The following is a 25,467-nucleotide window of genomic DNA, read 5'->3' on the forward strand; positions in this document are numbered from 1 at the left end:
TGATCAATAACAGGACATACGCATGAAAAACTGACATCAATTTGTTAATTAGTTAGTTTTTTTCGGTTTAGATCAGTGAAGGCGCGGAGTGTATTATGATCAACAAGAGGTTCTTCCTGATGAACGCAAGCATCACGACCCTTGTCCAGCTAAAAGCTTTGGTATGTCAGAAATCGCTCTGTTATTCCTTACAAAGTACTTTGCCAGCTAGGACTTTGTTTCACCGAGAGTCTGCGAAGGCCCTGGGAGCGAGGTTAGGAGTGACGTAACTAGGGAATCAAAAAGGGCGTGCTCTAGTGACATAAGCCGTTTCTTGCAAACTGGTTAAGGTTGAAGCCTCTCTAGTTTTTCAGAGGGACAGCCATTTACAGTTCACAAGTAGCTACATGCATAGACTGAAATGGAATTTTTTTTTCTTGGGAGAAACTGAGTAACGTTTGCCTGAATGAAAGTTGTTGGGAGTACAACTGAAGGTGATTCTTTCGTGACGCCAACTACCATACGTTTACCTTGAAAGCACAGGCGTTCACAAACAAGACATCCAATAATAAAATGTTCATTACTGCATCTCTGCCCAAACAGTACATAAGTTTACATCAGGGGAGATGGGGGGGGGGGGGGGTGGGGTGGGGGAAAAGAGCTACAACTGCTCCATGAAAGGTGAAAAAGAAAAATCGATCAACCTAAACAACCGAAAATGGTTATTTTATAATAGTTAACGAAAAACCCAGCCAACTTAAATGCAACACGATACTCTAGTTAAATCCTGTGACCTGGAAATGTAACAATTCGACGTCCATTTATCAAAAGATGAGGTATAGAGATGAATAGCTGCAATGTCATCGAGTTTCTTTTTCCGGCTTTTTTTAGCGGGAAGAGTACATGACTGTTCCTGATGCTCGGCATCGAATCCAATGTTTGGAAAGCTGGGATTTGTATAAAGGACAACTTGTTAAAACACTGGCTTCAAGAACGTTCAAACGATCACCAAGATAACAGAGGGTAAGAACATTGCCAGTCTACTCTCACATGACATCCATGAACAACTTCTTTTTGGCAATTTTTAATGCAAGACAAGCTTTTATTTCATATCCTTTAAATTGTTGCACCAATGCTGCATATTTACTAAAGAATCAAATTCCACTGCCTGGCAACTAATCAGGATTTCACTAATAGATATTAAAACTTACATAACTTAGGCTGCGTTCACACTTAGTGCCCGAGTATGATCCTTGCTTGGCACGAATGTGAACGCACCGTTTTTTTCAAGTAACGACGCCAGAATTCTGGCACAGTCCATTTGTCCGAGTGCAACGTCAAAACTTTGTACTCGGGCACTGAAATGGGCACTGATTTCCTGTGTGCACACGTTTTTAATGGGTTCCCTGGCAATTTACCCACAAACCACTGCTTTGTGCACAAGTTTAAAGGTAATGAGTACGCGCTCGGTTTATTGAATGTGAACATATCTACATATCGGGTGTTCAGTGTCTGAACACAACACCATTGTGCCGGTGCCTGGTACTCGATCGGGCACCAAGTGTGAACGCAGCCTTAATTGATATTGCTACCTCTTAAAAATAATCACGCGCCAAGTGCCGAATATGACCTCAAGTTCGCAATGTCAAAAAATGTTTTATTTACAAACAATGTAGAAACAAGCATGGCGTCCGAAAATGTCAAAGTGGAACCTACAAAATCAGGAAATATCTTACATTATTATATTAAAACCAATGAAATACCAAGTGAACTTTCGCGAGAAAACATGATATCTTCACATGTGAAGATAACATGTTATCTTCACACATGAAAAGATCACTGTTGTTATGGTTAGATATAAAATGATAAGTATTTCACTAGTGTTTCAACACCCGAAGAGAAATTTCGTATCTCCGCGCGGCCATGTAATATCCTCTATTTATTTGTTGTTTACAAATCTAAAAATCGCCATCGAACTTAACCGGGCCCTGGCTAAATCTACTGTTGTGGTGCACAAACAGGACGGGTTTGCTTCAATGAAGAGAATAAATACCTTTTCAGAGTGGATAACGTTTCGTAAAAAAAGTTTTTATAACTTGTACGTGTAGGTATAAATTTTCATTTCCGTGCAGTTTTGCACTAAATAAATGGTTGATCATCTGTTATTGTTTCCATGCAGTCTATAAAGTTCTCTTTCTTGCGATCAACTGACCACGCCCGAAGTAATTCGAAAAGTGAGCTTCTCATTCTGAAAGCTTGCACTATCTATTAAAGTAATTTCCGTTTTAAAAGTAATGTTTTAATCATACTTTCCGTTTCAATCCATAAACTAAACTCTTAGCGGTTTTATTCAAAGAAATTTCGTTCACTTTTTCTAAGTTGCGTCTCGAATCTGATGGCTACATTAAAATGATGAACCTTAGGTCACGCGAATAGATGCGGTGACATACATAGTACGCAAATCTGGGGAAAATCGTTTGCAATTTTCAGCATTTTGTTAAAGCTCCTTGTGCAGGCTATGGGGTGTATATGTTGGTGCTTAGAAATATCTCATCTTGTACTCTACATTGAAATATAGCTCGTTAAGGGAACTAAACTATTTTCCCGCCTGTTTGAACCATCGTCACTTCTTTTGAATTTGTTTACACAGGCGCAGCATTCCCTGATTGCTGAGTCAATAGTTTACGCCTAAAAAGCACGACCATTGTCAGCAAGGCGACCAAGAGAATGACGCAAACAACCGCGATTCCAATAACCAGCGGATTGACCAAACTCGTATCGCCGGCGCTGATGGTCTTCGACTGCTCCTCGAGCTTTTCTGATGACGCCTTTCGATCGTTTTTATCAGCTCCTGGCTCAATCAACAAACGAATCATCTTGATGTTGGTTCCTTGGCCAGTGGCTCCAAAGAAATCTTTATTATCAGCATTACGACGAAATATCCTAGGTTCGATGTTGCTGTCCACTTCAGATACGACATGAGAAATAAGGGATGTCTCCGAAAGGACCTCACCCTCGTGTGCGCCAGGCAGCTTGACTGAGCGAGATGATCTGGAACGACTTCCAGGAGAGACAGAGTAAATAGCGTGCATAAACCACTTTCGGCTCTCGGGAACCTGCCGATGAGGAAAAAGGGCCTTTTATTTTCAGTGTCATTATATGTAAAATGATTAGGAAGAAAAGCATAGGCGGCTTAGAGTAACGGACATAAATCGGAAGTGAAGCGTTTTCATCTTAACCTGGCCTTTCTCTAACACAAAGGTAGTACGTCGTTTCGTTACGTTCATAAAAGCAATGTGCTATAAACTTTGGACGAAATCACTGAGCAAGGATATGAAAAAGTTCACTTCTGGTTGCCGTCGTGCTTGAGCTCCTTAATACAACACTCTTCGTCAGCACATACGAGAGAAAGCGGTTTTAAGAACTTTAAATGAAAAAATAAACTATACCCATGTAAATGAATTGTTTAAAGTGGGTCCAGCAAGATCACAGGCACTCCACCTAATCAATCCCGAGATGAATAATTTAAATTACAGAATAATAATTAAAAGCCTAAACTGGAAGGAAGACAGCGGATAGCTATTTAGAAAGCGTGAAAGAGTGGAGTCCGTTGCAGCTGTATCCGCAAAATACGTCACTCTAACAACTTGACCTAAGCGATGCGCCGCCCGCTCTTGTGATATAAGAATTTAAAGAATTAACTCAAACATCCTTAAAACGTAGAGGACTAAAAAGTACGAGGGTGCGTATCACAAATTAACGTTTTGAGAAATTCTGGCTTCAAAAATATGTCTAAATTTACCTGGGTCAAGTCACCGTAACCCAAGTAAATTTAGTCAGTATCCAAGGATCTCGTGATACGCTTTTGCTGGGGGTGTCTACAGAAGGAGCTAGTCATCTCAGTGCACAAGACGCTTAGGGGAAAACTGAACATGTTGCAAAATTGATTCAAACCTCGGACCTCAAACAAAGGCGCGCTGTTTATCACAAATCCATCTGATCCTGGATCCTCAGAAAAGCTGGTTGTGTTGAGTTCTTCAGCAAACTTTGCATGGAAAGGTACACTGGAGAAATGAGTGTCCACCGACTCTGGCACCTCTTTGTCCTGTTATATCAAACAGAGAATATCACGATGTAAGTCATGTCATTCAAGAGTAAGTCATGTCATTCAAGATCGCTGTCTCCTTTTGCTAGAAAACTTAATCAAGGACGTTGACGCCGCCAACGAGAAAGCCAGAAAACAAATCGCTCTAATGAACAGATAAAAGGTTCCGCATGCCCCGCCCTTTGCATTTTACATTTTGGCACATTTTTCAGCCCATTTCGTCCTGACAACGACGTGAATTGGAGGTTATGTGGAGGATGTGAGCACCTGACGATCGATTTAATTTCCCTCGAAACAACCATGGGGTGTTTTCAGAAACCCAAGGGTTGAAACGTGTAACTGCCCCTTGTGTGCTGGGAAACAAGCTTCTGAAAATTCAATTTGCTTAGTACCATATTTAGAACAACAAGAGCGAGGGGTTTCCAAATATGGTACTTAGCACTAAAACATTCAACCAATCAGTTCGCACCAGGAGCCCATCTGGAGCGTGTAACTTCCATACAGCGTCTGTGAAACGGCGTTTTCACAAGTAGGTTTATTTTTAGACTAGCCCTTCCCGCGAATTAGGGCAAAAAACAAAGGCAGTTCCAGTTCGGTGACTTTATGATGTCAGCTTAATTTCTTGTAATTGATCATCGGACTCCTGTGGGAGTCTCATTCGCGGGAAATTCAATCTAAAAATAAATCGGTCTGTGAAAACGCCGTTACACGAACACAGTAGAGTTGTAGGCTCCGGGTCATGGGTTCCTGGTTCGCACTGAATATTCGGAAGCTGTGAACGCGCGTTACACGTTTCAACCCTTATGGGTTTCTGGTGGTTTTCAATTGAATGTCGAAAGTAATTAGCGAATTGCTTTGGTTTATGACTACTTCACTCAGTGATTAGTTCAAAGTTCTCGCGCCACTTTTTCAACCAATCAGAAGTGAAACCAAAACCAATCGTGGCTCGCGCGTGCACATTTACCCGCGCTTTGTGTCGGCTACGTGTAATTACTTCGAGTTTTGATTGGTTTACTGGATTGTCTCCATCGTTTTTGATTGGCCGAAGTAATTACGTTGGTTTTGGTTTTACGACACTCAATCGAAAATCGCTCTATCGTTCACACCAATTATATTCCTGGAAAGTTGGTACACACGACTTGAAATAATCGCGAAATAGTAACAACAACGAGCAGTTATATTATACACTTAATTTATGGTCCCGAGGGAAACAGTTGGTTTTGTTTTCCCGAGAGTCCTGATGTTTCCCGAGGCGAAGTCGAGGGAAACATCACGACTCGAGGGAAACAAAACCGACTAGTTTCCCGAGGGACCAGACATTAAGTGCTTTGTTATAAACTTAGACTTTTCCTTCAACAATCGCAGCAAAATATCCGGAGCGGGCAGCAACTGCGGAATTGTATACCGGTTGGGATACATTTGAATTTGATCAGGGGCACGTGACCAAGAATCAACCAATCACAGTGCTCGTTTTGTTGAATGAAAGTCTAGGTATATAACAATTTTGAATGACGTTCTCGTAGCCTTATATAGTTTGTCGTCCTCCTTGCTCAAGCTCGCTATTATCTGGGAAATTTTCTTTGCCAATTCAAGTACCAGGCCCCTGTCAGTCACTTGTAGTAAGCTTTCTTTTTACGCTCAAAGAAACCTGAGAGTAGAATAGCGGCAATAAGGATTGCGATTTAATTCGGCCGGACAAGATCATTACTGGGCTTGCTTGCGAAAACTCTTAAAATCTTTTGCATGGGTGTTCTAAAAAACTCCTTGCAGACAAAGCCTTAGCTTCTGTGATATATTTTTGTCATAGCTGACATAGCTGTTCATCTTTCATCCTTTCTCCTAACGCCAAAAGGCGCAAAAGGTCATATAACATAAGCGACAGGCGTCATTAATTGGTTCAAAGTGCCAACATTGCCACCCTTTCTTTGTGTCCAGAGAAACAACATGGTTACCACGAAAGTCATGTGAAGCCAAAAGTTTACGTTAAAAAAAAAAAAACACCAGACTTACGAGAACTTTTAACCGGTGTTGCAAGAAAAGTGAGCGCGCCATACATCCATACATGTTCTTTGACGGATTATAAGTAGGAATAAATTCCCCAACACCAGTACACAAGTAAACTTTGCGAGCCTCTACTGCATATCCCTTGCCACCCCTCCCAAAACCACTTCCTTCCAGCAGAGAAATCCGTCCATAGATCTTCGAATCTGTTGATGAAAATAGTGAAACGAATAAGATACAAAAAGGCGAGAAATACTTTTGATTTTTAGTCTTAGAGAATATTAACTAACTTCACATGAAAAATTTGATCTCTGGGCTCGCTTTGAAAATGAGACTTCCATGGTTTGTGCTTTGCAAACCGAAGCAACAATAAGAGGTGTCTAATTTTACAATCAAGGGAAAGCCTCATTGGATGTACCTTTCGAAAACGCCGCATCCACATCCACGTCCGTTTGATCAGGATCAGTATTAAGCCACTGATCTCTCTCCGAGAGCAACAAGAAATGAGCGGAGAGAGTAAATTGCGCGGGGACTGGGTCTGGAACCTGCTGGAATCTGATTGGTAGGGTGAACGTCACTGGATCACGTGGATGACACTTGAGTGGCTCCGAATAACGTATTCCCTGCATGAATTAAAAAATCAGACAAAGGAGCTCTAACGCTGTAAAGAGAAGACGAAATGCAATGGAATAAGACGATATTTAAAATTACTAAGTTAATAGATATGTTTGCGTCGAATTCATGGCAACTTGACATGAATTGAGTAACGCATGACTCGAAAAGAATTGAGTGACGACGCAGTTGCAAACAAAAAAATTGAACAGACAATTCCTCTGCAAAATTCAAAGTAATAATAATAATTTATTCATTTCTATCGCGCCAGCTACGTTAAAATATGATCGCCGGCGCATAAAGTAAAAGCAAGTTTGTTTACGCATGGATTAAAACAACGAATAGGAAACCCTGGCCAAAACGAAGTGAAAAGAAAAGCGCAAGATAAAAACTGGGCGTCTGTGTTCAAAAGAAATATTTAAGTGAACTTACCGCATCTGCTGTACACGGAATTAGTTTGATAAAATAAACTCCAGTGTAATCCCTCAATGAATAATGGGATCGAAATTGCCAGCTCTGCTGGGGGTAGTCGTAAGTCTTTTCGCTGGACACCAAGCTCAACGAAAAACTCAGGTGTGGCCGGTCTCGTGACATAACCAATGCTGTAGTTTCAGTAGCTAAATAAGTAATATATAAAGTTCCCGTGAGGCGCAAGCTAACTCTTTCTGTGTAGAGTTTCAAGACTGAAATGTTAATGGAACTATTGGGAACTCGGAAAAACCCGAGACCCCGGGATGGGACTTGAACCCACGACCGGGGAGCTGTGTAAATCATTCTCACATTCGCTCACTTGGGTGGTTGGTTGGCCGCATTTCAGATATGCTTAAAGGTGACTGCGTGATGCAGTTGTGAGCTATGCTGTCAGTCATTATTTGACTCTGTAGCTGCGCGATGCAGCTCGAGTCAAAGACCCACATTTCACCCTTGCTCACCAAGAGTCTCCAGTAGCTCAGTTGTTAGAGCATCCGACTGGATCACTGAGTGTCGTGGATTCGAATCCCATCTGGGGCTCGGGTTTTCCCGGGTGGGTGCCATTAACATTTCACTTCATGTGTGAAAATCATTCTCACAATCGCTCAGTTTCAAGACTGCTAAAGTAATCACAGTGGGAAAAAAACTCCACTTCTCGGATCTAAACTACTATTTAGCCCTTAACCATCTGGCACCAGTTGTTCGAAAGCTGAAATCTCTATCCATTGGATAGCGCAATTGATTTTGCTATGACTTATCAACTGGATAGTGATTTAGAGCAAGAGCAAGAGTTGCACAGTCGGTTAGTGCGCGGCCTTGGTGCATAAGGTCCTGAGTTCGATCCCCGGATCTCACATCCTTGTTTCGACTTCTTTCCTTTCAGTGTAGCCTAAGTAGCTTTAAATACCCTTAAAACGGAGCACTGATGGAAAGAGGGGGGTAAAATGAGCGCACCGTCGGCTTCCTGGGAGAGTACTCTCTAGAGAGTAAAGGAACTTCCGACGTTAAATAACGTGTACCTTTACCCTTTACCCTTTACCTTATCTGGCCGAGTGGGCTATCGATCGTTGGGACCTGATATACTTCTATCTGTACATCAACGCTGTACATCAACGCTGTTGCTAAAAAAGAAATTTTCCTGCAGCGAATTCGTAACTCTAGTTCGCGACAAATTACCATTAGAAAAATAGATTGCGTTTAAATTTTAAAAAAATTCGAAGAACAAGATAGATACGAAAAAAGGTAGGATTTCTTACAAAATATTTAGTTACTTTTTTGTATTTCTCTTGGATTTACATTATTGTTAGTATTTGAAAGTCCGTTAGGGTTTAGGTGTTGCGATGTTTGTGTTGCTTTGATTTTTTGTTATCGTTAACATTGTTGGCATCGCTAGCACTGTGATGATCACATCATAGGCCAATTACTGTTGTACATAATGGCAGTAGCGCTAGTCACTTTGTAAGTGACGTAGAAAATTATACGCAAATAAAAAAAGAAAAGAAAAAAGGTCCTCGTGAGGACTCACGTCAAGGTGACAATTAAGTATGATTCGTTCTGAGATTTAATCTCAAAAAGCAATACTTACCAGGATTTTCGACCAAGTATGTCCCTCGAAACTTCGTTTTGGTCTTAAAATTTACCACCAGTCGTTTGTCCTTTTCGCTGACAGAGATGGCTGTTGGCCACAATTCTCCGCTGAAAAAACCTCCTTCAGGAGTCTGCACACCATTATTCAGCATCACAGCGGTATCGTACGAAAGTTGCAGGCGCAAAAATATGGTGTGATCAAAATGGACCCAGTCTCCTCTCGTCCTTGGGACACGGTATACGTAGGAAAGATGAAGAGGCACTCGAACAGTAAGCTGGGATTGTGAAATCTGACGTGAATTTTGGTCTGACGTTACTGTAGCTCCGCAATATTGAATGAGCTCTGAGATGTCGTAATAAGTGTTAAATGTCCATAAACACGATTCAAGGTCAAGACTCCTGTAAAATCGTAAAGTTTTGTTTTCTCTCAGCTCAGCGCTGTATTGGTATGGTTCCCCTTCGTTGGCGCCTTTGCGGTCTTCGAAGGAATCAGTCACAAAACCAAAGCTCGTGGTGATCTCATTTAAGTCTAAAAGATTGGAGCATTTGTGTTTCGCTAATCTCAACACGCCTGGACGCAGAATTCGCTTAAGATTTATCAGCCTGTTTGTAGATAAAAGAGGTATTAGTCCATCCGTGTGGGGCAATACCACTTTGATGTGAACTTTGTTCGAGAATTGATCACCAGTCGCTCCCGTAAAAGAAATACTCGCTTCGATATCTTGTGAACCCATGCGTTGATGGTTAGGTGATACGCAAAGTCCCTCCTCAGAACTCACATTGACTTTACGGCTGGTCGATTCAAGGCCCAGCTCACCGCGGTCACTCACTGCACGAGCCACACAACGTACTTGGGTACCAGGAAGCAAAAAGACTCCATCTAAAGTGACTCGGTCAGTTCTGGCGAAAAACGTGCCCATGGTCAAATCTTTTTGGTCTTTGCCAACTTGCCAGCGGAATTGCGTCAATCTATTATTAATTCGCTGTGTGGAACAAATTGACCCCGTTTCGGCATATCTGGGATGCTTTGGATCGCAAGCCTGTAAAATGAAATTGTTTCATTTATTGAAAGCCAAGAGAAATGATGAATAGAGATTTGTAAGCAGAGGCACCGCTTTCGAACGCTCGATAAAAAAATACTTTTTTCTCGGCGCCATTGACCTTCGACCCGTAGTTGGTGCACAAACTAAGTAGGAAAACAAGATTTCACATCAAGGCAGCGGGACCTATTTAAAAAATAGAGTAATATTCCCAACCATTTACTCTGATTCTTCCAGTACACGGGTTAAGTTTATTAATCGGGAGTTCACAAGAAGTCCAAATGAAACCTGGGTTAATATGACAGCCCAAGTCAAGATGGCGTCGTATCGAAATTTCAACCCACAAAAATCGTAATGGATTTACACAAGCAACAAACCCTCAGCATCTTCGGCAAACTTAAAACATATTTCTTCAAGAACCCGGCCCCTACTGGCCAAGCCAATATTTATTTTACGCGTTTCAAAAAGTAAATCAATCAAAATATGCATGTATGTACGTATGTATGTCTTACCGTAACACAAATGACTGGATAGCCCATAATGATCTGAGATTCAGCGGCACTGACGTCATCATAATCAAGTAAGGATACCACTCTGGGCGGAAGGGGAAATGTAACAGCGGGATTCGATGATGGTTGCTCAATGTATACTATCACTTTCCTCGTTCCCCGGTCACTCTCGCCAGAATAATCTGGAGTTAAGTGTACTGTAAAAGCCCGGCGTATTTTTCGGTCCTCGTCATACAGAATTTGTACTTGTATCACGTGACTTAACTTATCCCCGGAGAGCTGCAAAACCTACAAAAGTGTAAGACAGTCAAAACGCCTATTACCGTAATTCAACTAGAAATTTAATGGTTAAAGTGCATCTGTAGGAGCAAACATTCCGCCAATGACGAATCAAAGCTGAAGTTTTGAATTTACGTTCTCCGCCAACCAATTCACCGCACAAACCTTGTAAACTTTAACAGCAACCAATAAAACAAGGTAATGTAGTCTGTTTGTTTGTTATTTATTTGTCTGAGCAGGTTGAAGTTTTGGCAGCTATTCAGCTGATGTGGACCTGTTATACCCACCCACCCATGCACACACAAAGGACAGCCACAACACCGGGAATTTCATCCCCTACTCTTCTCGAATAGCGTGTGGGTACTTTAACGTCCCACAGGGAACTAATGAGAGACGGGGGCCTACGGTTTATAGTCCTTATCCAAGAAGACTTGAAAGTCTAACCATTTGGGGATGTAATTACAGAGACAGCACTTTCTCCTCAGTTATTTGAAGAGCCTGAGTGTTGGTCCGGCCAGAGTCGAATTCACGACCTTCCGCATGTCAGCCCGGTGCTCAACCAACTGAGCCACCAGTCCGCGTATTGTACTGTATGGCATTTTATTGTATTTTGAATTGAAACCAAGTCTTAATGCAATCAAAATAACTTGAGAACTAGTGATTGGAAGGTCTAGATTCGAGGCCTGTTGGGAACTCTCGAACAAATCAACATCACGAAATACATCTATTAATGAGATGGTCGGTTGAATTGAATTGAATTGAATCCTATGCGCTTACTTTAGTGGTTGGTAGATAATCTCTCTCAGCCTTTGCAGATCCATCAAGTGTATAAATTCTGACCCTTAATCTTGCTGTAGGATCACCTGTCCTTCTGACTGTAATACTCGCCACGGCACTCGCACCTGCCACGACAGGACCTGTTACATACAGTCTTTCCTTCGTGAACTGAATCACTGGTTCTGTTAAATGACAAAATAATGATGAAAACATAGGTTAAGCTGCCATAAAATTAACTAGCTTGCAGAAATCGGCATTTTGTTTAGTGATGCTAGAAAAAAATCAATTCCCTTAATTGTACTTTTTTTTTAACTAGCCGCATTTACTGAAGATCACAAGAGTACGAAAGCAATACGAGTCTTCACGGTTGATTTAGTGCGTTGCATGAGACTGGACATGGGTGCAAAGTAGACAGTAAATAATGTAATTTTCTCCCCAATGCAACCCCGCTGAGGGCTAATCGGTCACTTCTGATCGCAAGTTACGGCGAAGGGGAAGGCATTCGATCAAAACAATGAAGTTAATCAATCGTACATACATACATATTTAATTGCCCACTTCCCATTGCGGCTTTTCAGGGCCATTAAAAAGAACAACGTTGTAAGAGTCCCATCTGGCAGGAGGCAAACCGGTTAGATTCGAGTGCTGAGAAATACAGTTGAGGTCTGAAGATAAAGGAGAAATGATTTTTGAGTCACCCTTGCACGGGAGATACTTACTGTCCTCCGTATCTGAAATAGTTATAACACTTGTGTTCCTCTGTCCAATCCTGCTTTCTTTGTCCACAGCTCTTAATCTTAGTGTCAGAGATTCCTTTCCTTCAAAGCGGAAATCGTCAACGATCACCAAAGGACACGTCTTCCGATTCTCTCCCGGTTTAAATATGACTATTGACTCATTCGTGTCGGGACGCTCCGTAAAGTCTTGTACAACGCGAGCTGTCATTGAGCGGGTGAAGCATCGAACTGATGACGTGTAGGTGAGGTCACCAGTGCGCATGAGTACTGCATAAAATGTGCCTGTTTTCTCACTGGTAGAATCCGAGGACTTGACGAATTGTATTGTAGGTACTGAAATAAAATGAAGAATCAGGATAAATGGTTACAGTTTAACAGATCACCGCATTCACGATTAAGTGCTTTTAAACAAGCGTGTCTCGACATGATCAGCGCGTCAAGATAAAAACAAGCAACAGTGTCAATGTGTAAAAAAGCACTTACAGTCAGATAAAGTGTCGCTGATAGCAACGACAGCCTTGCTGGGCTCTACGATTCCCGAGTTGATTGGTGTCCTGAGAACAAGTTCAAATTCTTCTATTCCCTCTACCCTAGGGAGACCTTGGTCATCACGTATGTGGACTTCGACAGTTTGGCGCTCAGAATATGGAGAAAAGTGAACCATTTGAATAACAGGTGTGTAGTCTTCCCCAGCTGAAATAAAACAGAACCATGGTTAAGCTGTCTATCGAAAAGAAATATTTCGGATTAAAAACTGATTGCTCTGGGAGTCGCGGTGGCCTCATGGTTAGTGTGTTCGACTCCGGATCGAGTGGTCCGGGTTCGGGTCCTGACCGGGGACATTGTGTTGTGTTCTTGGGCAAGACACTTTACTCTCACGGTTCCTCTCTCCACCCAGGTGTATAAATGGGTACCGGCGAATTTAATGCTGGGGGTAACCCTGCGATGGACTGGCATCCCATCCAGGGGAAGTAGTACTGCTACAGAAACCGGAGATAAGTGCCGGCCTGATAATTAAATACTGATTGCTTTGAGTCAGAATATTTTTGGATCATTGTTAAGGATTTAATTACCGAGATGTTGCGAAATAACTCCAAGCTTGGTCATCGATAATTTGGCGTTGATGATGACGATAACAGTTATATGAACCACAACAAAAATTATCACTATGATAATAATTATGATATCGGACTCATAAATCGGTATTTCCGGGTAGCCCAATAAAGTTATGCAGGTCATTAACTTTAATAGGAATATGACCAATTGATCGCCGAAAACTTAAATTAAAAAAAAACTTGCATAAAACAAAATATTTTTTTAAGATTGGATTTGGCAGTGATATAAAGGGTTGCTTTAACTTTCGAGGCAGTTTTTATGTCGAGGATTGCAAGTGCCGCCATGCCGAAACCCTTACCCCCACAAACGAACCCCAGCCTTAGTAGGATAATCACGTGCCGTTCAAGCTTGGATTTTTTCAGGCTCCTTATACACTGCTTTAATAATATTCTTCCTTTACTACGATGAGCTTAGAAATCCTCACTTGAGTTGTTGTAATAGGAAGTAGACGTTCACTTCACAACGAAGACGTAGACGTTCATATCACTTCGCGTCGTTTCTAAAAGTGAGTGTCCATCTCAAAGAATAACTCAAGCACAAGTATTGGTCTGGTCTATTTTCTCCATTCTCCAAAATTGTTTTCATTATTTTCCACAATACGTCCTTTGATGCTGCCCAATTTTGGTACATTAAAATTAACCCTTGGGCAAAAGGCACGGGGAATATACTTAAACGTATCCTCATTTCATTCCTTGGAGTATTGAAATCAAGAAGTTTGTCTTGAGCTGAATAACAGAACTCCTTGTTTCTTTACCTGTGGCGGATATTGGATCTGCCTGCCTCGATCTCACGAACACAGTCGATGACTTTGAAAGGTCGGTTCCAATCCTTCTCAGCATGACATCGATCTTCACGGCACTCTCATCGACTGAGTAACGCGGCGGATCGAAGAACATTTTTGGCTCTGAAGCAGAATATAAAGAAAGAGCTTATTCATGGCATGTAAAGAAATGTTCTTTTTTTTCTCTTTCGTTAAGCTTTCAACGGGGATAGTCTTAAAAGAGGATGGCGCTATATGAGTATTCCTGGCATGAAAAAATACCGCAAGGTTTTCTCTTAATCGCACAGTCAGCGTAAAATACGGTCTAAAAGGTCGTCCCAACAAAATCTGAGTAAGTTCATTATTTCACGGCGAAAACCTTCAACGTTATGTCGTAAAGGACACCTCCGAATCAAAGTTGGCTGAGGCCGGCATAAACTTGACCAACCTTAACATCAGACAATATCCAACTGTTTTATTTGCGGAAATATTACTTAACGCAACCTCTAGATTAAATTAAACACACAACATGCGAGAATTAGCACCGAAAGGAGGAAATATTGGAACACAAGAGGCGTGAGTTTTTGTCCATTGGATAAAGTTACCTAGATTTTGGAACATCTCGGACCAATTATTATTTTTTTTTTGTTATTCTAGTCACTACTTTTTTCGTGCCTTCGTCCTATGGATACGTGTTAGTCTTGTGTTGCCATAAAATACAGACGTCATCCCTTCAACGTGGTGGGCGTTTTTTTCAGACATGGTGCAGACATTCACAACCCCCGCCTTTAAACACTCCAGTATCATACCACGTTAAGAAAGCGCTTTATCACAGTCATCAATTGCTAATTCAATAAATAAATAAATGAATAAATAAATAAATATTTTGCAACTCTATAATCCATTTTCTCCCTTTTTTTACGTCGCCTTTCTAACGGTCTAAAGGAACGGCAACAAAGAAAAGCTGAACAACATTTGCCTTAAGTTTTTCATCTAAAATTACAATTTAACTGTTTCAAGAAACCGTCGATCCGTGTTAACGATTTGTGAGCCTTGATCTATCTCTTGTTGTAACAGTTTAAAACCGAAGGAGGGAAAACGTGTCAATAATGGAGCAGTGGTCTTTGAAACAGGCTACATGCTCGACTTGCGGAGCGTAAGTCAGCGTCTTACTTTCTAACTTACTAAACCATCTTTTTAACGGGAATTATTTTAGCAAAGGCAATTTACACCCATTTTCTCAGCTCTGTTTTTTATGATACTTTTGTTTTAGGTCGTGAAACTAAAAGGGTTCGCGACCCTTAGTCGTCCCTTGGGCATTCCTCCAAATATACTGCTTCTTAATTGTCAATTCGTGGGTTCGCTTCAAAATTCCCACCGTCTTAGCACCACAGACAGAAGTGTAAATCGGCTTACAAGGAGCTAGGCAAGAGAGAATTACGAGTCTAAACTGGCCCACTGAGCTCAGTATCAAAGAAAAAACAAATCTTGTCTTACCGTCTCTGACATCAGGAGTAATAACAACAACACATGTGTTTCGCTGACTGTTTGTTCTGCTGCCCAAGTGAGACAGTACTGTAACATAAAACTTCTCTTCGTTCTCATAAAGTGAGTCATCAATAACGGTAACAGTGCAATTTTTGATCGTCTCTCCCTTGATGAAAAGAAAACAAGTACAGAGCGTGAAATGGAGAACCAGAGAAGGGGGTGTATTTTTTGGTTTAGAAAATGAGCAAACCCAAAACTTACTTGACTACTGAAGGATCTTAACCAGTTTTAAGAGAGAAATCTCAGCGTACTCCAGTTTACTTAACCCGAGCCAAAATGTCGAATGAATGCCGACGTTTTAGCCCTTGAATTATTTTTCTGACATTGTCAAAAGCAAGAAGAAAACTATTTTGGTTTGAGACAAAAGTCAGGTTGCTCTTTCTCTGAAATCTAATCTTATTACGAGCATTGTAGGCCCGAACAAATTTAGCCACTGTAAAGAGAAGAAAGGTGAAAATCTAGTTTTGAAATATCCTAACCTTTTCAAATGCGACCACACTATCCTTGTTTCCAGGCCGTGAGATAAAATCAGAATAGGACAATATTGATGAAGGCAATGTGCCTGTCGCCCATCCTAAAAAACAACAAAACCCAGTGTTAATAGTTTACCTGCCAATTCATGCCCTCGAAGAGGTCCACGCTTACTTTCTATCAACAAAAGAAATTTATTGATGGTGATGATAATGATGATGATGATGACGATGACGTTGATGAGGATGATGATGATGATGATCATAACGATGACGATGACGTTGATGATGACGTTGATGAGGATGTTAATGATGCTGATGATGATGATGATGATGATGATGATGAGGATGTTAATGATGATGATGACGATGACGATGACGATGACGTTGATGATGATGAGGATGTTAATGATGATGATGATGATGATGACGATGACGACAACGATTACGACGACGACGATGAGGTTGATGAGGATGACGATGTTAATGATGATGATGACGATGACGATCATAATGATGTCGTTAACAGTATCTAGTGTTTCCTGTAATTCTAACAAAACACAAGTATAACAAAAGTATCAAAAGTATAACAAAAACTATGATGATAATGATAATTATTATTATTATTATTATTATTATTATTATTATTATTATAACAATAAGTATAACAAAAGAATCATTGATTTTACTAGTGGTCGGATTTGTCCTTTCACTACCAAATTCTTACCTTTTTCCATACGAGAGGTTGTCAAACAAGTCACATCCAGCCTTTGACTGGCATCTCCTGTTCGCCTCAAGGGAACTTTCACTTCTCCGACATTTTCCTCCACAACAATTTGACTGCGAACAACTTCAACCGTTGGAACTGAGATAGAAAGGTAATATACTTGCTTAACATGTCCTATATTTAACAATTATTCCATGAGCGCACGTTGGATATGAGATGGTAAATAGTCAACGAGGCGCGTAGCGCCGAGTTGGCTATAACCAGTCTCATATCCAACAAGCGCGAATGGAATAATTGTTTTATTAAATTCCTTTAAACTCCAAAAGTTTAGGAAATACGAAATACGAGCGAAAAAAGCGAGCAAATCCGAACGAAATCAAAAAACCTTGATGAGAACCGATGCGATGTCGCGTAACACCTTGTGGTCAGACAGACGCAGGCTCGTCACAAAAACATTTCTTACCTTTTTGCGTACTTCTAAACGTCGGAATTTAACCCAGCTGTCCAGAAAAACGTTTTTTTCTGCTTTCTTCAGAGAGAAATTTCGCTTTCCGGCGAAAAAACTTTTAGCTTGGCAACACTTAGATCAACCTTTTACCATATAAGGTCAAACCAAGGTATATGAGCTGATAACCGAGATTGAGTGAACCAATCTGAGCACGAGAATTGCATTATCCCAGGTTGAGAATTTAATAAATATATATATGCTGTGGTTTAATTTTGTTTTTGGTTTGAGAAGTTTTTTTTTTCAAACCAGTTTAAATTTTTTAAACTGGTTTCATATATTTGGAACTTTAACACATTTGGACGAGGATTTGGGTTTTTTTCTCTTTACACAAACGAAGTGTCAATAATTATTGTTGAAAACTAACAACCTTTTTTTAAACATGCCAACCAAAACAAACGACGACTATCTTTCTTTTAGTGTCACTCAACTAGTGTACTAATGCAAATGCTGCATTATAATTGGATACGCTACTAGAGGACTCTTAGTAATAGTCCTCGAGTAGCGAAAAGCGTGACGCTTTCTTTCGTTTTATTCCCAAATAAATATTTTTCAACTTGCATTTGCTAACTTTATTATTGCCTTTTCTGCCCGACTAGTTGGGTGATACTAAAACAATTAGACCCTTCGCGCTCAAGGGCCACGGGTCTAATTGTTAAATATCCCTCTGTCCTTGGTTGGTAACAGGTAGATATCGCTAACAACTAACTGAGTTATCCACTCAAGGCAGCAAGCAAACAATTATTTATTGAGCTGTTCATTGCCCATTTATATAGCTTACCATCTTCGGGATCTGTGATGACCACGTGAGCACTTTTGGGTTCCCGGATGACGCACATCTGGGGACTGATCAGATCTACTTTCAAAGTTTCATATCCTTCGTATTTTCCGTCATCCTCTATGCGCAACTTCGACTCCGCTCTGCTTTGTCCGGGACTAAACTGCACATGCGTGGAACCAATAAGGGAAAAATCCTCGCCTCTGGTAGCTGTTAGGCCTGTGACAGAAATGCGGACAAATGAAACGTCCCCTAGAAAGCCCCTCCTAAAGACGGCAACGTGCAAAACTCCGTCAGTTTCGTTAATTTCGTAATGGAAACGTTCAAGCATAACCCAAGACCAGGTTAAGGAAAATCTTTGATAGCGAAGTTTATTTCCAACAGGATCATTTACTTCAAAGTCAAAAGCATCGTTTGTCGCGTTTGATCCACTGCGCAAGACATAGGTTACGTTGCCACAATCAATGTCTGCTTGAGTAAAGTTTGTCAGACTTGTGTTGCTATGGTAGCGCCCGGTTCCTGCAAGGATTCCGTTGATTGGTTGATATGTGACGGTGTAAAGTAATTCTGAGTTGTTACTGTCAAGGTCCTCCACCCTCAGGTATGAGTTTTTGATCACAAATCCAAGTCGGTTGCCTGGTAACGTATCGAGGTTAGTTGCTCCTCGGTTGAGCACCAACTGAGGAATTCGATTGTCAACGGGCAAGATAGTAATAGGAATGTCATATCCCTCTCGAACTGGGTTTTTGGTTTCCGGGAAGACGAAGAATTCGTTATGTATTCCATCGCTAATTACTATTTGAAAGCTGTCTTTGTTCACTTCCGTTCCATCGTGGGCGTAAGATATTTGGTTGAGGTTGATATCTTCTTGCGTGAATACGCGCGATGGCGACGCGCCATTCAATATCCAGCCATGCATAGGCAAACGCGTGACCGTGTACACGATATTTTCGGCTGGTGTGTCCTGATCCTCCGCACGCAGCTCAAACGGTGTAATCAAAACATTTTCTCCTTCATTCACCGCAAGCTTGTTGGAAGTAAGCACTGGCTTTTTGTTATTTCTGTTAATAAGAGTCACTAGAAATTTTCGCAGGACTTTGTTTGTGCCGTCTGACACTTCAAAATCAAAGCCATCTGCTGTTGCCTCATCAGAGCTGGTGTGGACGTATACAATTTTGTTCGCTGCCAAATCAAGTTGAGTGAATGAGGTTAGACGTACCCTGGGAAAGTCCAAATGTTCTAGACGCCCCTTAAGTGGCTGCCTGATAATCGAATACCGCAGTTTTTCGTTGTCACTTCCCTCATCATTAGCACTTAAAAAATTTGTTGAAATAACCATACGCGAATTCTGTTCTAGAAGAATTCCTTTGTTTATGACTGTCGGATGGATACGATCGCCTGCGTATATCTTCACGTAAAAATCTTGATTTAATCGTGTGTTCTTTCCGTCAGTCAGTTCAAATTTGATCTGATCCCTATCGCTAGGTATTTTTGCATCCTGCGAGTAAACTATGCGCCTTTCTTTAATGTCTTTCTGTGTGAATCTTTCATCTTTGCGCAAGACTCCAGCAGCCCCATCCGATTTTATTTTTATAAGCTTCCCTGCGCGAGGAGGGATGCTCACTATAAATGTTATATTGTCATCCGGGGAATCGACATCTTGGGCTTGGAGATTTTTTGGCGTGATTGTCTTGGTTTCACCTGCAGCCTCAATGCGTAATCCCGCGTTCACAGACAATACTGGCTCCTCGTCGTCAACAGGTATGATATACACTGGTATAGTGCGAGTGATGTTATGTTTATCATCAGAGACGCAAAGAGCGAAAGAGTCCTCAGTGCTTTCGCTTCCGTCATGCTGGTAAACGATTGAAGCAACTTTCGTTATCTGTGTCAGAGAAAACATGGTAACTGGTGACGTAGCACCGTCTTTGCGATCTGTTATCATACCGTGACGCGGTGGCGTGACAACCATAAAGAACAATTCATCAAGAGGTTCATCTTTGTCCACAGCGTTTAGAACTGCCGCGTCAATGATCATCTCCTCTCCCTCGTCAACCACGAAATCATGTGTAAACATTTGAGGTTTCTCGTCATTTTGCGGTTGAATCTCGATTTTGAGAAGATGACGCCGAGAAGGGTTCTTGCCGTCTGTACAGTAAAAGGCTATCCAGTCCATTGTCGGTTCTGTACCCTCGAAAACATTTTGCACGTAGTTTAAGTTTCCCGCTTCGATATCATCGATGGTGAATGATGCGACACGCTTGCCTGTATTGCTTATCTCTGATCCGGGGGAGGGTGTGGCATTCTCCAAGAAGCCTACTGTCGGCTGAACATCGATGATGCAGGTGACGTCACTATCTGGAGTGTCCGGGTCCGTGATTGTCAAGTGACGTGACGTCAGTTTTGCTGCGCCTCCTTCCTGTACAACTAGCTGTTGAATTCTAACCACGGGTGGCTGGCTATCGACTGGTAGGATCATAGTTACCACTTCAACACCTGAAACGTAGAAAAGAAAAGACAGCGATAAGTTTCCACTGTCATGATGTAGATCTATGTGCTACCTAGATGTTGCGGTGCTCGTTTGCCTTGAATTATGTTCATTGTATTTTTTGCAGTTTATTTATTTACTATATTTTCTATGCAGCACATAGCTTCTGAACAATCCGGTTTTCTTTCATCTTAACTGATCTTTTTCTACTTGACTTTCTGTTACTTTCTCGTGCTTTCTACAAATATTTTAAAACTTATATCATTATTTTCTCCAGGTTTGCGTAGATTAGCTCTGCTACCGTCGGGTTCAACGTAAAAGTTCTAGTAAAGTGCGAATGGGTTATATAACTAATACATATATTACATAATATATAAAAACATCAATTTATAGTACGTATTAATAAAATTAACAGGATATGGGCAGACTACACTGAGAGACAGATTGAGTAAACAGAAGATACAGTTTGTATTCTTTATAAAAATAATTATGGGATAGTTTTTTTAATTCTGAGGGAATACTTTCCCAGATTTTTGATGCTGCAAAAGAAAAAGTAGTAGCACCATAATTATTACTTATACTTGGTCGATAGATATTAAAATTAGTCGCAAATCTGGTATTATAGCTTTGAATCTCAGAGGCTAGTGTAAGAGTTCCAGAAAATAGTGCTGGGATGTTTTTGAGATCACTTTTAATTTTATGTATAAAAAGGGCTAATTTAAATTTGTAAATGTTTTCGAGTGTGAAGATTTGTGGAAGATTGAAGTAGGACATAGCACTACCCCTACTGTCAGCAAAGAATATGCTAATTACACATTTGTTCTGTTTCTTTTTTTTATCTTTTGTAACTTTGTTTTACAGGCACTGCCCCAACTTGTAATACCATAAGTTAGATATATGGATAGCTTTTACCTTCATATCTTCGCCCCTCGCGAATCCAGGTCTCTGTTTCATTTAATAGAGTCAAATTAAAGTGATCTAAGTCCCCACGGAGCCCAGTTTCTCTTCCTGTGTGTTCGTAAAATATGAGACCATTTTCCAAGTCCTGGACGGTAAACTCGTGGCTCGTTTTTCCTTCACGTAAAATTCTACCAACCCGAGGTGGCGTTTCGATGCGCAGACGTATATCAGCGTCATGTGGGCCTTGAGATGCCTTATGCATTTTGATGGCTTCTCTGGAGTGTTCTTTGACTCTGACTGTCATGTTGTATACGTGACCTGTGACGTTTGGCTTCTGTGGTGTGATAACTGGAACAAAAATATCACGCTATTACTGATTTGGCCATCGGGTAGGTAGGTAGGTAGGTAGGTAGGAATTGAAAGTCATAAACTGTGCCAGCGATCGCCGCAAGATGTCACATATTGCAAACGCACTGCACCTAGAATGCAAATCGATCGATTACGAGCGATTTTGTGGCACGAAACAATGAAGACAATCTTGGACACAGTCACACTTGGTGCGGCGACAGTGAGACTTCGTGCGATTTTGCGCGCTAAGTCGTATGGCGTGTCTACAGTGTGAGTAATGTCAGTTATATCCTTTTCTGTCGTCGTCATCGTTCTCAGTTTTGCCATCATCTTAAATGCAACTATTTTTGTTCAGTAATCGTTTTTCTTATCCTTTGCGAAGAGATCCGTTTTTCGACTTAAAGTAAAGAGAGGACGGAAATGAAAAGCAATTTTGAAACTTGGTTCTACCGTAATCAGAGTTTTTTTAAACGCGATATGTATATATATATATAATGATCACCTGAATATTTTTACCACAATTGCTTGTAATTTTGTAATTTCGACCACTGATGAAGAATATCTTTTTCGATAAGAGTACAGACAACGCTGAACCTCATTCGATTTGTTTTTTAACTCAATATTTAACGCCAAGGAAAGTTTTTATTTCAGAGCGTGACCAAAATCATGACACGAAGAAAGAGCAAGCGTTGTCTAAAACTTTCTCGCAATATGATAAGTTTATTTCCCAAAATGGGCGTTCCTGATTGGCTATTACATTGCATGACAAATTGACTCGAGCAGCGTTGTCTAAACTCTTATCGACAACGGAAAATTAGCCAATCAGTTTGCGAGATTACAAGCAATTGTGGTAAAATTAAAATTCGACAAGCATGATGATCGATGTTTGCGGATTATAGTTTAATTAACATTTAATCTTTTTTATCCGCAGATAAACGTACAGAAATCTTCGTAATTTTTAACACCTTAAGATTACGCGCTTCTTAAGTTCAACCTTGAGTGAACAAACTCTCAGGCGATGTCCTTGAGTCCCTGCATGCTGCATGCCTGCCCTGAGGCAAACTTTTGTGTTAAAGCATCCAAGGGTGTTACTTTCTTAAGAAACTGTGGTTCTGCGTCGGTGGGCGAGTGAAACACGTCTGTATCAGACGAGTTGATACAAGTGAATCGACAACCAAAGGGAGATTACAAAGCTGACAATTTGGGCGCCAGTCCTTCAAACCTTTCCTACAGTGGTCAATCACTTCTACCACCTTAATTGACACAACCAAATTCTCTAGTTAAGAGAGAATGCCTGTCAGCTGATGTGTTCTTTTATCAGTTTCATTTATTTGATATAGCGTAGCCTCGCTCTTGTTTGTTCCGGTCGTAGATAACAGTACAGTTTGTGAGCAGGGATGGCGCAGTGGTGCAGAGAGCACTCGCCTCCCACCAATGTTGCCCCGGGTGCGATTCCGAGACTTGGCGTCATATATGGGTTGATTGTGTTGGTTCTCTATCCTGCTCCGAGGGGTTATTCTCCGGGTACTCCGGTCTTCCCCAACCTCCAATTCGATGTGAGTTGATTTGATTTAGTTTTTGCCGGGTTTTTTTTTTTTTTCGCTTAACACACTTGACACTTAAACAATTTTTTTTTTAAAATCTGTGTCAGCTGATCCTCAGCCCTTATTTTCGAAAGCATCAGTTTTTAATTAAAATCTTGTTTGTCACTTATATTGGAAGCATGCGGTATAAATTAAGGGACAGCAAGAGATCTCTGCAAGTTTCTTAACCGCACAGTATCTCAGCTGTCATTAACCGAACTAAGGTTTCACTTAATTCAACGATGTGGAAAAAAATAGGAGACCCAAAAAAGTAAACTAGGAGTTCCCTAACTGAAATATAGTGCAACCAACAAAAATCGAGTTTAAAGAAAAGGTCATCAAGATAAGTATACGCATTTACTGCATATCTTTATGACGCTAACAATAACCACTTAATGACTGGCCCCAAGTGAAATAGTGAGTTTTGTTTCCCCGAGACCCTCAATGTTCCACGGGAAACAAAATTCCCGTGGGGCCAGTCATTAAGTGTTTTGTTATACCTCCCAAATCAAAATAGAAGAGTACACGGATGTCAGCTTACGACTATATTGCAAAATGTTGCAAACCCCATGACTACGTAAAAATTATTTGCCAAGGTGCACAACCTGATCAAGTGCGAGTCGAGAGTTCAAGTGGTTGTTTCCCCAGGGAGTTAGTGAGTTTTGCTCTCCCTAGGGAGTTAGTGAGTTTTGACCCATGCCATGTGACACGTTCTCCTCCAATCGGAAAACGTATTTGAGTTGGGAGGTATAACAAAACTATTTGATTTATCGCATCGAAGGAAATCGTGTATTTTTGAGAGTTTCATTAGCTTTTTCAAAACCTGCGCCGTATGTGTTAAGAAAATAATAAAAAAGAATAATAGTACAGTAAACGTAAAAATCGAATCTAGCACGTTTTAATGTGCAAAAGGCTAGAAAAAATTGCGAGGATTCCTAAATTTCACGGTTGCTGTGGCGCATAGAGGTCTGGGAAATACTCTACGCATCTAATCGAACCCAGGACACGTTAGTTGAAGGCCAACGTTGTCACCAGTTCCCCTTCAACCTCACTGCCTAAATATGCGTGTTTCGATGCAAGATTACGGAGATGTTTTACTTGGCTTCTGTCCAGTCTTACCTCGAATCGATTCCGTGTTCAGTGGGTTATTATTTACAACCAAGAGAAAATAATTCTCTTGGTTACATGGATGATAATTACACAACTTCGCCTTTCCTCGCTATTAGTAACATTAAGTAACCGCTCGGCTTATAGTTTTCAGCGCCAACGAAACAACTGATAGAAGAACTTAAAAATCGTTGTGAGACTTCAAAACCCCAAAAGCTGAAGGTAAACCAGTTGTCTATCTTTCAAGAAAAGCGGATGACTGCGGGACCACTCAAGGCAACTGAGCAGGGCGTCCATGTTGTATGACCAGCGCCCATAAAAATAAACTACCTTCCCTCCCATGTATATAACAGCTCTCGCTTTTCCTGTTTTTCCGCTTTTATTTTCCTTTCGTTTACTACTTCCTTTTCCCCTGACTTTGCCGGCCACCCAGTCGTTAGAAACGCTAAATGTCACAGGACCTGGTTTAAATAAATAAAGCCAATTTTTATATTTTTGGACAGGGGTTGGAGTCCTTTTGCCTGCGGCTTTAGGAATATGTTGGCATAGATTGCCGTTTTTTTTTTTAAACAGATCCTCCGCGTATAATTACATTACTAAACACATTTATTCAACATTTTTCAAGATCACATTCCTTGCCAAAAACTGAATTGCTTCACGGCACGCAAACTTCAACAACTGCGTATGTCATTCTTTTTTTTAAGTGAATAACTCATTCCAGACTTGAAGACTATATTCTACAGTAAATTGCGTTGAAAAAGGATTTGTCTTGGATTCCTATTTCCTGTAATTTGTTTAAAAATAAATTGTACTTTACATATATTTATTATTCTAAGGAAGAATGTCTGGAATCGAGTATAATCTCGTTATTGCATAACTCATCACTCCGGCGTCGAGCTCATGCTGCTCCTGAAAATAAACAAACCCACGCGCTGGTCTAGCAAGTCTACGTTCTCTTTAGGTCACTAATTCAGTGATTCATTCACACTCTTATCTGTTTGCCGAAATTTTACTGCCAGAAGCGGAAAATCACTGATTAA

General features: G+C 40.8%; 2 protein-coding genes across 3 annotated transcripts in view; one reads left to right on the top strand and one right to left on the bottom strand.

Moving 5' to 3' along the window:
• Positions 1-3,546, top strand: part of LOC138000201 (uncharacterized) — a 26,482-nt gene extending 22,936 nt beyond the window's left edge. For both annotated transcript variants that reach the window (XM_068846442.1, XM_068846443.1), the window contains 3 exons: positions 72-161; positions 871-1,002; positions 2,630-3,546. In XM_068846442.1, the coding sequence (XP_068702543.1) occupies positions 72-161; positions 871-996 (216 nt within the window). In that variant the 3' untranslated portion in view covers positions 997-1,002; positions 2,630-3,546. The remainder of the gene's footprint in view (positions 1-71; positions 162-870; positions 1,003-2,629) is intronic.
• The window catches only part of LOC138000200 (FRAS1-related extracellular matrix protein 2-like), a 36,179-nt gene continuing 11,733 nt past the window's right edge, over positions 1,022-25,467 (bottom strand). Inside the window, exons 2-17 of the mRNA XM_068846441.1 lie at positions 21,402-21,737; positions 18,005-20,497; positions 16,719-16,856; positions 16,001-16,095; positions 15,471-15,627; positions 13,968-14,117; positions 12,581-12,790; positions 12,080-12,430; positions 11,361-11,542; positions 10,308-10,592; positions 8,754-9,795; positions 7,130-7,314; positions 6,504-6,708; positions 6,095-6,291; positions 3,941-4,084; positions 1,022-3,095 (exon numbers count right to left, since the gene is read on the bottom strand). Of these exons, the coding sequence (XP_068702542.1) occupies positions 2,622-3,095; positions 3,941-4,084; positions 6,095-6,291; positions 6,504-6,708; positions 7,130-7,314; positions 8,754-9,795; positions 10,308-10,592; positions 11,361-11,542; positions 12,080-12,430; positions 12,581-12,790; positions 13,968-14,117; positions 15,471-15,627; positions 16,001-16,095; positions 16,719-16,856; positions 18,005-20,497; positions 21,402-21,737 (6,644 nt within the window). The 3' untranslated portion in view covers positions 1,022-2,621. The remainder of the gene's footprint in view (positions 3,096-3,940; positions 4,085-6,094; positions 6,292-6,503; positions 6,709-7,129; positions 7,315-8,753; positions 9,796-10,307; positions 10,593-11,360; positions 11,543-12,079; positions 12,431-12,580; positions 12,791-13,967; positions 14,118-15,470; positions 15,628-16,000; positions 16,096-16,718; positions 16,857-18,004; positions 20,498-21,401; positions 21,738-25,467) is intronic.

This window comes from Montipora foliosa, chromosome 4 (genome assembly GCF_036669935.1).
Source record: "Montipora foliosa isolate CH-2021 chromosome 4, ASM3666993v2, whole genome shotgun sequence".
Classification (NCBI taxonomy): Eukaryota; Metazoa; Cnidaria; class Anthozoa; order Scleractinia; family Acroporidae; genus Montipora; species Montipora foliosa.